The sequence below is a fragment of the Dicentrarchus labrax genome, unplaced genomic scaffold (genome assembly GCF_905237075.1).
Source record: "Dicentrarchus labrax unplaced genomic scaffold, dlabrax2021, whole genome shotgun sequence".
Lineage (NCBI taxonomy): Eukaryota > Metazoa > Chordata > Actinopteri > Moronidae > Dicentrarchus > Dicentrarchus labrax.
The window spans coordinates 17,819,429-17,833,852 of record NW_026136724.1 but is presented as its reverse complement, the minus strand read 5'-3'; the positions used below and the strand labels follow the sequence as shown (position 1 = coordinate 17,833,852).

At 39.2% G+C, this 14,424-nt stretch overlaps 1 protein-coding gene across 2 annotated transcripts; it reads left to right on the top strand.

The window, feature by feature from the left end:
* Positions 1-2,771: 2,771 nt before the first annotated feature.
* Positions 2,772-13,991, top strand: itfg2 (integrin alpha FG-GAP repeat containing 2). Of its 2 annotated transcripts, none has more exons than XM_051392648.1 (12): positions 2,772-3,049; positions 3,901-3,996; positions 4,093-4,134; positions 4,230-4,407; positions 4,489-4,628; positions 5,378-5,526; positions 5,616-5,704; positions 5,822-5,875; positions 7,820-7,911; positions 8,205-8,322; positions 9,935-10,108; positions 13,839-13,991. In XM_051392648.1, exons 1-12 carry the CDS (start codon positions 2,954-2,956, stop codon positions 13,904-13,906), a joined length of 1,296 nt encoding a protein of 431 aa, XP_051248608.1. In that variant the 5' UTR covers positions 2,772-2,953; the 3' UTR covers positions 13,907-13,991. The 2 variants fall into 2 exon arrangements, with proteins under 2 accessions (XP_051248608.1, XP_051248607.1); XM_051392647.1 differs by having other exon boundaries at positions 5,616-5,710.
* The last annotated feature ends 433 nt before the right edge of the window (positions 13,992-14,424 follow it).

The following is a 14,424-nucleotide window of genomic DNA, read 5'->3' as shown; positions in this document are numbered from 1 at the left end:
GCGTTTCAACTCAAACACAGTCTAGTTTTATTGTTAACGTTACAGACGCGTCTCAGTGCCGCTCATTTGAGGCACCATTGTGCATCAGAGGCCGAATTTTCCACTTTGATTAGAGCAGATCATCAGCCTCGCACAGGCGGAACGGAGGGGCGCAAATCTGCGGAGGGGCCCTAAGAAGCTGTTTGGAGGAGGCTTTGTGTATGATTTGATACACCCGATATGGTTACAGTAGCGTGGGCGCGGTGAGTTCTGTCGATTATTGTCGCTTTGAAAAGTGCAGAATAATAAAACACGTCTTTCAGCGCGGAACAAAACCAAGACCAAACGGTAGCACCCTCTCTATTTCTGTGTGTGTGTGTGTGTGTGTGTGTGTGTGTGTGTGTAGTGCGTCCATGTGCAGAGGGAACCAGGATTGTTTTTCAGTGTGTGCGTAATTTTTCAGTTTTTACGCATAAAGTTGTCTATCTGGGTTTCCATGCTTTCAAATACAATCAATTTCTGTGTGTGTGTGTGTGTGTGCAGATAACCTCTGTCCCCCTCCCCTGTTTCTTTATTTCTGCGCGCGTGCGTCTGTGCACGCGCGTCCTGAAGAGGGGATTGTAATAAATTGTGCAATTTTTCTGCGTTGGCAGTGGCATTCAAAATCAAGCTTGCATTGAGGAGCCCCCCCACCCATCCCCAGCCCAGCCCAGCTCAGCCCTCCCCTCCTCTCCCCACCCACTACCAATACTTTCTTTTCTTTCCCTCCCCCCTCTTATTCTCTCTCCCTTTTTTTTTTTTGTGGCCCAGCAAGAGAGTTTAGAAAAGAAGCGTGGGTTCTATTCAGCCTCCCCCCGCACCCCTTCGCCATCGCCAGGCTTTCTGAAACCTATCCATGCCCTGTCAGTGTGCTTCCAGAGTCCAATTAGCGCTTTGTGAGGACTTTCTCTGCTGCTGCTGCTGCTGGTCTTCCAGAGGCTGGGAGGGCGCTCATTTTTCTTGAGGGGCTTTCCAGTCATAGCTGAGTGTAATAATTAATATGACATCTGGGCGCCCGAGTTCCCCTTTAACCACTTTCTGTATTTATCTCTTGTCTTTTCTTCAGCTGTGCGGAGACAATAAAACAAAACACTCATAAGCACCCATATCATGCATTCAGTCTTTGTGTGTGATATAAGGGATAATCTCATTTGTTTGTCATTAAAAACTGTTTTTCTGACCATGTTTTCTTTCGGCAGCTGCACCAGCAATATATGTATGTTTTAAAGACTCATGCAGCATTTGTTTAAAGTATGCAGAAAGTTAAAGTCACACAGCAGCAAAGGTTATATTCCTAAACTTTTACTGGGTTTAAGGAATCTTAATAAAATATTATATGTAAAATATTTTCTAATAATGATGTACAACACTTTGTGTGAACATTTCAGCACACATGGACCTTCAGAGACTAAGAGGAGAGGGAAATGCATTATGCCTCTATACACACAGTACAGGAACAAGAGTTAGACTAAAAGTTACAATGAACTTTATGTGACCAACTTTTTTATTAGTTTTTCACACCACACAGTTTTATTGTTAACATTTATTCACACAGAAGTGTACAAGCATACTGTTTTATTGCCTACAAACAGTGGGACATATAAATGCAAGATAAGAAGGAAATAAAAGAATGTGACAATAAATCAAAACTATAAATCCACCTTGTTGCAGTGAGCTCATGGTATTATAAAACGACTGTTTCTGTAACGGACTTCTGCCTCCTGTGTGATGTTTGTGTAAACACCTCCTCCTGCTTGTCTGTGGAGTTTTCTGCCCGACGTGAAAAGTTGTAATTGAACACCGCCCTCTAGAGGACAACAGTGGAAACCGACACTGGGAGTTAAAGAGAACTTTTTTATATAATGGTAAAGAGGTTAAAGGGTGAATGAAACATAAAAGGAGAAAAACAAATAAATTAAATATATTAGGAGTCTTTAATGCTACTGTTGCTCGGTTGTTGTGAGGCTGATCTGTTTTTCTTTTGCTCCTGAAACACAATTCTGCTTTTATTGTTGTCCATATTCTGCTTTTACCTTAATTAACATGAATTAAATTATGGTTATTGTTTATTTAACCGTGTTTCTTGATTTTACACTGATTTCATGCTGACAGTGTTTACACCTGGCCAGGGACGACTTATGGAAACAAGCTTTTTGACTAATTCTGGCATATTTACAGCAACGTTTTTTAATAATCTCCAAGAGAAATACAAATAAAATGTGGGGTTGGAGTTTGGAATGGGTTTTAATGTACTGCTGCATTTCTTAAATAAAGTTTTTACTGTTATAAAAATAATTTCTGTGGATGTGAAGTTTTGCTAAGATAATAAAAAAAGAGAGATATATATGAGATAACAATGACAGCTATGTTTCCACAGGAGGAGCAGTTTATATCAATGTCATTTTTTGTTGTTGTTGTTAATAATGTTTTGTTGTGTAGTGGATTTCATATGATGATGAGCTGAATAAAAACACATTTTCCCTTCTATGGTGTCATTTAAAAACAAAAACAAGAGGTGTGAGTCAAAATAAAAACTATTTATGTTTTTAATAATTAATAATTAATAACCATTAAGGACAAGACGAAGGTTTCAGTCCAACTACATTAACTCCCATTTGTTTAATAGCCTTTAAAATAACAATATACACGCTCATAGGAAAACATATAATAACACACGTGACCTCCAACATAACACTAGAATAACGTTAAGCGAAGCACAGTCTATTCTGAGCTTCCGTACCTTCCAGGTCACGTGCTTTTGTTTACAAGGAAGAAGCGAGCGTGTGAACCGTGTCAGCGACATTAGCCACAAAACACACGCGTATATATGTAACCTACGGGCCTTTAAGGTCATTAAACAAACAACAAACGAGCTCAGCCGACTGTATCTGTGCTGCATGTGTCCGGTTGTGGCTTACAGCTGCAGTCAGTGGCTATGCGGTCTTTAAACTACGTTCAACGTGTCAGCTTGGACTTCACAGGGACGCTGTTTCCTCACGCTATCTGTCTGGGAGATGCAGACAACGACTCGGTAATTAAAGGAACTTCTGTTTACGTTTACCTGTTCACCGCTAATGCTTCATAGTCAACCGGGATAAATAAAGATGCAGATTGAGTAACGTTACCAGTTTTGGGCGGTAACTAATTACTAGTATTAATAATATTACTATTTATCTTGTGCAGTTTATATATATTAAGAGTATTTTTATTGCTACTGTTGCTCCTATTCTTATGTGCTGTTAAAACTCAAATATCAATATCTGTTTAAGGCTTTTTTAAAAAAAAAATCTGTTTAATATTTTATGCTGTAAATTTTTTGCAGATAATTTGATTTAGACTTTTAAAGCTTAGTCATTTTTTAAAAATTATTTTTTTAAGACTGAGAACTGTCACCTTGGTCTATACTAAGTTGATCTGCATTTTTCTGAATTTTCTGACCAAACAATTAATCAATGAATCAAGCTTTATTGATAATGAAACTCAGGAACAGTTGCCACCTTAAATTTTATATCTATGTGCTGATGTTATTGACAACAGGGCTTGATTTAAACCCACACATCTCTTGGTGGCATGCTGAATATACCTGATTTAATGTCAAAATGTCGTAGCTGTACTCAGTGTGTTGTTTTGAGAGTTTAGTATGCATGCAGCTTTTTATTGATAGTTTTTGTTATTTTAGAAACCAGAAAATTAATTTATTTTTAAAGAAAAAGAAGAAATATCAGAATCGGAAATACTTTATTGATCCCGGGGGGAAATTTGTTCATCAGCACATGAACCGCAATTCAAATTACTTTTCAGATTATCTTTCACAGTGGTTAAATAAACATTTGTTCCACATCACAGCAAAGTAAACGTGCTGTGTGTCTCTGTTCGCTGTAGCTGAACGAGCTGGTCGTGGGGGACACGAGTGGAAAACTGCTCGTGTACAAGAATGACGACTCCAAACCCTGGATCACAAGAACCTGTGTGGGCATGGTCAGTACAGAAACCAGACTGCTGTGGGAGAGGTACATGAATTCAAAGAGTGAATTGGTTTTTCTCTTACTCTTATAATGTGTCTTTCTTTGCCAGCTGACCTGTGTTGCAATTGGAGACGTCTGCAACAAAGGAAAAGTAAGTTATGAAATGATGAAACATCCGTGGCAGCAAATGATGGATACTTTGGTGGTGATGTTGCCAGCATTGTGTGTTTTCCTCCTGTTTGACAGAACTTCGTGGTAGCTGTTGGTGCAGAGGGCTGGTTTCACCTCTTTGACCTGACAGCTGCCACTGCAAGTAAAGCAGACTCATCCAGTCAGCATGAATTCATGTCCTTTGAGGACCAGAAGCCTCTCTTCACCCAACATATTCCTGCCAACACCAAAGTCATCCTTATTAGTGATATCGGTAAATCCTGGCTCGACTTCCTGACGTGCATCCTGTGTATTTTGCTTGAGTATTTGACTACAGTGCATTCCTGTACTGCAGATGGCGATGGCCGCTGTGAGCTGGTGGTGGGCTACACAGACCGAGTGGTGCGAGCTTTCCGCTGGGAGGAGCCGTCTGACAGCTCAGATTTGGGATCTGGACAGCTGGTCCTGCTGAAGAAATGGCTTCTGGAGGGACAGGTACACCTCACTTCAGAAGAAATGTTTTCTTTTTGTCTATTTTACAAATAACATAGTGGCTTACATTAGTTATTTTCTCAGCATATGCTAACTGAAAATGTGAGGTTCATGATTTAAACGAGCTAAATAGTTTGGTTTTATACTGGCACACATAGTACATATGGTACAGTCAGGGCTCTTAATGATGGTATGATCACACAGTTGTTTCCCTTGAACTACAACCGAAACAGTTAGTTGGTTTATCAATAAGTCAATCAAAAATGAATTGTAAAAAGTAAATTATCAAGCAATAAAACCAAACATTTGCTTTTCTGATTTGAGGATCTGCTGCTTTTCTAAACTTTATATGATTGTAAATTCAATATCTTTTGTTTTTTTGACTGTTTGTCATATAAAATAATAAGTTTGAGGACGTCACCCTGGACTATTCTGACCTTTTGTGACTAAACTATTAATCAATTAACCTAGAAAATACTCCACTGATAATGAAATTAATTGAATTATTTTATATGTATTTTACATACGTTTACCATATTGTGTTATATCAATATAGAAAAATATCATAATTAATATAGTAAAAATTATATCAACTATGTTGTCCAGCCCTACTGGATAGTTTTGACAGACGTCTAGTGTCTGTTCACGTACAACACGGATAAATAAAGTTGTCCTCCACCTTGAAATGAAAGTTTATTACCTAATGACACAAAGTGGAACCCTGATGTTTAATGACAATGTCTGTGGTGCAGGTGGATAGTTTGTCAGTGAACCCGGGTCCAGAGGGTTTACCAGAGCTGATGGTGTCTCAACCGGGCTGTGGATACGCTATCCTGCTGTGTTCCTGGACACAACAGGACTCCTCTGGCTCTGGAGAAGAGGCCCCTGCCACACCTGGGAGGTAAATCCCCGCTACAAAACAGTACAAAGTTACAGACGTGTACATGTGAGAAACTGTGATTGTTTACCTGAAATGTGCTTCGCTCACAGTGAGGGACCTTCCAGAGATGTAGTTCTCCATCTGACCACCGGGCGGATACACAACAAGAATGTTTCCACTCATCTTATTGGCAGCATAAGTAAAGGTAGAGTAAACCATGTGCCAATTAGTCCTCTGTGTTGTTCTTAACTACACTCAAAATGTCATATAAGTAACATAAATAATAAATCATCATAAATTATAACTTGTCTTTCAGGTTCAAAAGAGGAATCTTCTAAATGTGGACTGTTTGCTCTCTGTACTTTAGATGGTAAGTCAGATTAGTATATTTTGTTATGGGTGCTTTGACACCTAACCTGGTTGGTTTGGTTAAAATGAATTCTGGTGTGTTTGTGCATTTAAGGCTTTTTTAATGAATTGGCCATTCAAACCTGTTTCCAAGAACACCATAACGGACCAGTCACTGGGTTTTATGATAGTAAATTAAATTTTATTCATGAATTCAAAAGCTAAACTAATACTTAATCCACCTGGTGATGGATCAGTAGCAGCAGAACTTAAAACTAAAGAACTTAAAAAAAACCTGCTGACTAAGACTGGTTTAAATTTCAACCAAACTTATATTATTTATCTTAAATTGCATGTACAGTTTAGTTTATTAGGCAAGCTGCTTAAAATATTTTTTAAATTGCACACCATTGTACTGCACATTGCAAATAGTGTCTATATATAATTTAAATTTTCATTTATAGTTTTATATATTCTATTATATTTTGTAATATTCTAATTTGTGATAAGATTCTATGTACACTGTACTCTATTTTTATTGCACTTTATTCCCCAATACTGCTGTGTGTAACTTAAATTTCTCCTACGGGGGATTAATAAAGGTATATCTTATCTTATCTTACAATATTGATTTCACGATCAGTATATGGGAAGTATCGCCTATTTTGATACAGCATCATTATGTAACCATGGTAACGTGAGTGTGGGCATTTACCGTAATCAGTTGAGCAGCAAGGATTAGTAATTTAAGTAAAAAAGAAGCAATTTGAACACGTCACTTTGGGCTCTTGGAAATTCTGATGGTCATTTTTCGCAATTAATTGTGATAAATAATTTGCCGATTAATCGATAAAGAAAATAATACTTAGCTGATCCTCAGTGATCAATCAGAAAGGGAAAATGGGTTAAACCAGATGTGTGTTGAGCTTCTGTCCTCCTCAGTTCCAAAAGGCCTCCTTTTTTTTTTTGTTCTGTTTTCAGTATTTATGATGTCAGGTCCAGTTGCACCGATAATGCTCAGTAATGCTTATTTTTCAGTGAGCTTTTTGTGACACTAGAGAAGATAAATAAACACATAATTCGTAGTAAAGTGCTGCATAATTTCCTATCAGTCTTTTTATTTCTTCCCACATGGGTCCGTATAGTGCTGATGATGCAGGGTTACTCCTCATGTTTATTCCTCTTGTAAAAAGCTGGACCAGAACATAACTCCATCTAATCAGACGTCACACAGTATTTGCATAGCATGGCAAAAAGTGCCATATGTTTTGCGATCCACTTACTGTATTTGCAGTATTAGTAACACCATAAGGGCCAGAGGTGGAGTGGAAAACCCTTCGACACACAGTGGTGGCTGTTAGCCAGCGCAGATCCTCCTGGCAGCAGCAGATAACTGGCAAACAGCTCTCAGAGCAGCTGGAGAGTCCATCAATATTTAAAGACGAGAGGATCTAGTGGGATTATCATCGCTGAAGGTTTCCGGCTGCCAACATTTTACACACACAATCTCCCTCCTGTGGACACCCCAATGCGCCAACATAGAGAAAATAAATTACAGTACCATTAGAGGTTAGAGGAGAGAGACTATTACTGGCTGTATTTCAGTCTCTGTCGACAACAACATTGTTTGTCGAGGATACCGCAGTGTGGAAGTGTCAGAAGTTCTCAGAGCAGCATTTATTTTCTGGCCTTGTTGGCAACAAGAAGGTCTGAACTCGAAGGGGAATACATTCAGCTTCCTTATAATAGAGCTTTTCATTGTTGCTGTTTTCCTTTTGATAGAAACTCACACATGGACACAAATATTGGTGAAAGGAGCCGTTAAAAGCAAACTTCTCTCACTTTGCCAGAAAATGGAGTATTACTTGTGTTTTGTCAATTAGTTCTTTATTCCTCAGTAGCATATAAAAACACGTAGAACTGAACTTTAATGTTATACTTTAATCTCTCTTTACTAATATTAAAGGCACCCTGAAGTTGATGGACAGCTCGGAGCAGCTGCTGTGGTCCGTCCAGGTTGACCATCAGCTCTTTGCCCTGCAGAAGCTCGACGTTACTGTGAGTTTGTGTGTGTTTATGTGGGAATAAATGAATAATTATTTTAATTTTGATCACACATTTTCACATTTTAAACAGTCCGCTGATTAGTTTTCCATTTAATATTCAACATAACTCGTATAAAATGTTAGAAAATAGCAAACACATTTAAAAAGACCTCAAGATAATTTCTTCAAATTGTTTATTTGATGATAAATTAAATTAATGGTGATTTTAGCAGTGTGTTAATGTTTTCACCAAAGTGGAGAGTTTCCATTTTGAGAATCATGGCGAGGATGTGTGTTGGTTTCCAGGGAGACGGCAGAGAGGAGGTGGTAGCGTGCGCCTGGGATGGTCAAACCTACATCATTGACCACAATAGGACAGTAGTGCGGTTCCAGTTCGATGAGAACGTCAACGCCTTCTGTGCAGGTGAGAGACCTCATACTTGACTTCAAATGTTTTTGATTCTATTGTCAATGACAACACAGGTTCACATGCATGTTCTCTATAAGTTTAGGTTCAGGTTTGACTGTGTAATTATGCTCCCAACACTGTTTTGCTCTAAGAACCCACTGTACACTACCTTTTCAGCACCAAACAGCAGACAGACATAGACAGAGACTAGCTGGTAAACATAGTGGAGCATTTGGCAGCTAATGAGCCAGAGATTTCCCCCAGGAGTTGGTAGACACGAAAAAAGAGAGTGAATATTGGACCTTGCATTCATCAGGTGAAAAACATGATTCTAAAAATAATGATAAAGTTGCTCTATAACTTCTGGATGTTCACCATATCAAGGTGATATGTCAGGGTTGTCCACTGCTCCCAGGTGGCCAAAAACATCAGTTATTGCAGGTTTAACTTTGTTTGCTTTCTACAACATTTCATAAAGGTTACCCACGAAATTAAGAAAAATACAGCTAGACCTTTAGGAGATCTCAGCGCCTACCAATCTGTTCTCAATGCAAAGTAGTTTCTTGAATGGCAGCTAACAAACTTACACTCTTTACGTCAAGGACACGCCTAACCTGAAACAACGCTCTCCCTCCATTCTCCTCCATAGTGAAACAAACTGGGAGTATAGCAAATCACTTTGACACGGAGAGAGCTTTTTAAAGCATTGAAAATGGATGTCGCAAGCAACGTTATATGGAACCACTGTTACAAGCGCTCAACTAAAAACCTTGGATTGGATTGCGGTGCAGGTTTTTTTTTTTTTAAAACTCTCTAGTGGTTTCCGCCCAGTCCTCAGTCTCTACTGAGCGAAGTGAGTCTGCAACACTCGCATAGATTCCCTGTACTGCTGCTTTTGCAATGTGCACTGATAATCTATTTTAGTTAAAATGTATATGGGGTTGTCTCACACAGAGTGAGGAAAAATGCAGCACAGACTGCCAAGTTCAGGGCAAAATTAGCCTAGAGTAGCAATTAAAGCTTTTCTGCTGAATCATATTATTATATTATTCATTGTGGCTCTGTACCTGCGGCCCAGGGGTTGGAAACCTCTGCCTTGGCTGGTGAGTATAAACATGGCTAGAATGTCAAACATCTCATGACGCCAGTAGATGGCAACGTTGAGCTTCGGGTTCACTCTAGTCTTTGCTCTCCCTCTTGAGCCTGTCTTTTCAATTCTTTCTACAGCGTTTAAAGAAGCCACAGTGTATTTGAGGGAGTTAATATGACATGTACAGTAGTAAGTGGATTAGAGAAAGAGACAAGAGACTTTGTTTGATCAGCCTGATTCCACCGGGGATTGTTTCTTTGCACCTACTGAGAGTGTGTGAGTGGAAACAGTCAACCCCTCCCATCCCCTCTGCCCTCTGCTTGCTCTGTGTGATCATTAATAAGGCAGATTAGATTGGTTTCTCTGTTTGTGTGGATGCTGGCTCTGCTACAGAGACTCACATTAGTAGCCAGACAGCAGAGGATTGCTAATGTGTTCATTAGGATTCACATAACACACTATATTACAGTATATTGAGTAAAAACAGTCTATAATATATGTAAATGAGTGTTGTTTATATTTTGTGTGTGGTTGCAGGTCAATATACATGCAAGGAGGGTAAGAACAGTCCCTGTCTCGTTTACGTGAGCTTCAGTCACAAAATCTACGTCTACTGGAAGGTGGAGCTCGAGCGCATGGAGTCCACTAACATGTTACGGGTCCTGGAGGAGAAACCCGAGTTTAAGAGCCGCCTGAAGCTGCTGGGAGTCAGTAAGTACATCAACAACAACAAAGTAATTAAGAAGCTGATTCAGTTCAGATTAAAGTGTACCTCATCAAATTCCAACCGACATCTCCTCTGTTTGTTGTTGTAATTGGACGAGACACCAACTGCGACTATTTGTAGTCAACTTGTCTGCCATTCAGTTGTAACACTCAGGCTCTGACCTGATTACTAATAAGGAAGGAAGAGAAAAAGGATCCCCACATGACAGACTTTACTGCTAATAAGATCCTGCTTGTAGGGAAGTGTAATAGGCCTCGTGCAACAACAACTCTCAACACAAACAGACAGTTTCTTAAGGGAACTTATTCCAAACACTGGCTCTAGATAGGGCATTTTGCAGTTTTATGGCCACCGTAGTTACATGCTATCCTACACACTGGTCCTTTTGAGTGTCCATATCATCATGGTTTGGTGATTAACTGAGAGGTTGGGCAGTTTTTATGATTTTATGAACGTATTTTGGTTTGGTAACTTATTTTTAGCCATTGCATGCCGTGGCAATGTCAGTCTGTCCACCACTTTGGTCAACACTGCAATATCTCCCCTACACAGTGGCAATCCATCAACAGTTGATGGATTGCCACTGTGAGAAAGTTGGTACTCACATTCCTTTTCCACTCAGGATGAACTGGTGACCCCCTTTCTTGTCCTGTAGCGCCATCATCAGGTCATAATTTGTCCAATATTTTGAGCAAGTACCTAAAAACCTAATCACATTCTCATCAGCCTCTGTTGTACTTTGTGTTTAGTGCTAATTAACAGATGTTAGCAGGCTAACGCGCTAAACTGACATGGTGAACATGGTAAACATTGGACTCGGTGGACTCTTAGACTAACTCGTAGACTGTTGGTGTTTTTTTTAGAATCTGATCTCGTGTCAAACCATTCATTATTTATTTCTGTCACAGTACAGCGCTGCTCTGTTGACACATCGTTAGCAGCTTTATTCTTATTTTTGAATTGTTTCGGTTCCCCTCACACTACTGACCAAAATCTGTTTTATTTTCGTCAGCTGATTTCCAGTAGCAAGACTTGAAGCTCTGCAGTGTGAAATTTAAATTTGTCTCTTGGAGACATTTTGGTGAATGAAACTTGCCCACAAACAGAGCAGAACCAGACTGCTTTATATAGCAATTAAGGGGTGTTGATTATGGCAATGATTGCATCTCACAAACACGCACTTCCTCATAAACAGCTGGCGTTCATCAAGTTGAAACAAGCCGTTTACAACAAGTCGGTGCAGTTAAGAGAGTCTGGTGAATCTGACGTAGAACACAGGTTTGGGATAATAATATTCAGGGAGGAAATTCATTCAAGAAGCCTCAAATACAATGTTTTCATTTCCACATCCAAATGTATATGAATCCGTAGCTTGTCAGTCAGCTGTGCTGAAAAGACTGAAGTATTTTTAGAGAGGCTGTAATCCATAAACACACAGATCACAGAAGCCGAGAATACTGCTCTCTGACTCTTTTCTTTCTCTTTATCTTTTTACCCTCCTCTCTCTGGAAAATTGCGTCTCTGCCGTCCAGAGTCTTTCCAAAATACAGTCCACCTGACAAACACAGTGTTTAACTAATTCAATAACTTGGTTAATCATTATGAATGCACACAATGGTTATTTATTTCCTGTTCATTTCCTTTGTTAGAACATAAATCTCACTTCTGTCCTTGTGCATTTTCAGCCTCAATGCGTGTCACATTTGAAATGTTTTTATAGGAGAAGGGTACACATGAATAATTTACAAATTAATCTTTGCTTTTCGTTATGCAAGGACAACCAGCTATTCATTCGCTTCATGCCAGAAAAACACTGTGAAATGAGTGGAAACTTATTTAGTGAGGAAGAATGCACATGATCGGCAGGACTTGTTGGAGCATTATGATTGCAGATGAAAATGCAAGTTCCAGCTGATTCTTCCGTAGCCTGGTGGTGGTGTTAGTTTAGCTTCCTGCTGCCTGTGTTAATAATTCAACCTCTGGGCCTGTTGTGTTTCTTTTGACTATTATTTCGCAGGCTTGTTACCTAACCCAGTGTGGAGAATGTCTGATGTAGCAGCCTAGGGACAAGGAAAGAGAGAGGAGGAGAGCAGGATTGCAGTGAAAAAAGAGGCAAATCAGGGAAAATAAAAGTGTGAAAATGTGTCTGATATATAGAGTGTGGAGGAGGGGATATTTAGCTTCATATGTTACTATTTAGGCAACCAAAGTGCCATCAAAAATAGCTTTAGGTGCATTTCATTTCGTATGCAGTTTTCCTAAAACATATATAGTCGTGAAATACACAGAACGGCAAACACTAAAAGTAAAAAAGTATGTAAAGAAAGCTGTGTTAGCTGCCTCCCCCTCACCTCTTTGAAATGTCAGCAGTAGCTCTCAGGCTCTTTCCTGCTGTTCATTCAACTTAATAACTGCCCTTTAGCCAAAAGGGTGATGTCGGAGAGTCTGTTGGTTCTCCATCACAAAATGGGAACGTTTCTAAATATTGACTGTTCCTCCAAATGGTCTGTAATTTTAATTTGTGACCGAGGAATTCATTCATCAGCTAGTTTCGCCACGAGAGAAGACACGTTAAAGTGTTGAGCAGTGCAAGGTAAGGAATATTTTGTCAAGAGAGATATTAAGAGTGGTGTCAGAAGTATTTGCATTCATTACTTAAGTAAAACTACTATGTACTAAGGATGCATCATGTTTTATAAACTGATCATATGTTTTGTTAGTCTTAATGCGCAAAGTAACTCGTAGCTATAGTTAGATCATTAGATTAGAATAATTAATTATATTAGATGAATGTAGTGGAGTAAAAAGTACAATATATAGTACAGTGCTTGAGTAAATGTCCTTTCCCCCTCTGAAAATTAGTTTTAATTGTGTTTCATGATTACAAAAAGTAATATTAAGTCAGTATGCATTTCAGCTTAGGCTCAATATAGAACCTCTATCGCTTGTTAACTCCAGAAACTTACGAATCTGCAGCTGCTTCACAGTAAATTAAATCTCCAGTGGTCCAGGAGGGTGAATCAAAATCACCTGTCCAAAATCACTTTTCATTCCCAGCATGATATTCATTTCGCATCTGCTGCTATCCAAAGTCAAATGGAACCAAAGCATTGCTAAGAACTAAATACTATGAAAATGGATAAAACAAGTAGGCAAGGTTGCAATAACCTCAGTGTGAATGAGCTGCAGCAGGTGGTACACTTGCATTAAAATCAGATTCACATTGCGAGGGAGGAATGGACTTCATTACAAGTGGACCAGATCAGACATGGTCAACTTCAATCCATTAGGTGAAGAACAGAAACGTAAGACAAAGACATTCCAAACAATGGTCACTTCTGGTTTTCTGCAGGAGCTTTAACATTCTGCCTTCCTGTTGCCTGTGTATTAACAACATTGCTATGGCTGCAGGGGAATAAAGCTGGACTTAAGCAAAACAAAGATTGGAACTACTTGTTTTCTTCACATTTAGTCTCTGAAATGCTTTAGGCTCCTAGCAGTCGACAAATTAATTAACAAGTGTGAATAAGTAGTAAAACAACCAACATTTCCATCCCTAAAGTCGCTAGCACGGCTAAAAAGAAAGATTCGGGTTTGCTCACCCTATACTTATATTTGGATGTAATTTGACTTCCTATATATATGCATAATAAGTGTGAACTGTTTGAATAGTCCTCATAATCAGATTGCCATATTTGTGTTTTCCCTCCACAGATACTGAGGACCCAGTAGCAGTGAGAGAACTGGTGGCAAATGTTCTCTACAAGGATGCACAGACTTAGCACTTACACACATCAACACACTGTCTCTGTTTTTTTCCTCTGACTGTAAATACTCTGTTAATAAACACTGAATGTCTGTCTCCTGTGCTGCTGGTCTTGTTATTTGTGTTCCCTGCAGATAGACGTGTCAGGTTCAGGTTTCTGATTTGCACGCCAAGTTGGCTGTAATCTCAGACAGTACAAGCTACCTCTGTCGTTGGTATTCTGTCCACCCAGGTTGTTTTCAACAAGGCTGAGAGAGGATGAAAGCATTAGGCACAATGCAGGGGAAATGCTATACTGTTTAACCTGCTGTTTTCACCGGTGAGTGTGTGAGTTTGTGGGTGAGGAGGATGAGCAGAGGCATTATGCCGCTGTCAGTCAGCGCTGACAAGCTGATGAAAAGGGCTCTCTCCGATCAAACATAGTGAGAGCCTTTTTTCCTTTTCATCCCCTTTAATCTCTTTCATCCAGTGTATCGTCTCAAAAACATAAAGCGTTACGGATAATGCATAATACAACATTTGTTACATAATGAC

Coding starts and splice junctions, on each gene's coding strand:
- itfg2 (XM_051392647.1), top strand. CDS start 2,954: ATGCGGTCTTTAAACTACGTTCAACGTGTCAGCTTGGACTTCACAGGG. Junction 3,997..4,092: donor CAAGAACCTGTGTGGGCATG/GTCAGTACAGAA, acceptor TTTCTTTGCCAG/CTGACCTGTGTTGCAATTGG. Junction 5,711..5,821: donor TATTGGCAGCATAAGTAAAG/GTAGAGTAAACC, acceptor CTTGTCTTTCAG/GTTCAAAAGAGGAATCTTCT.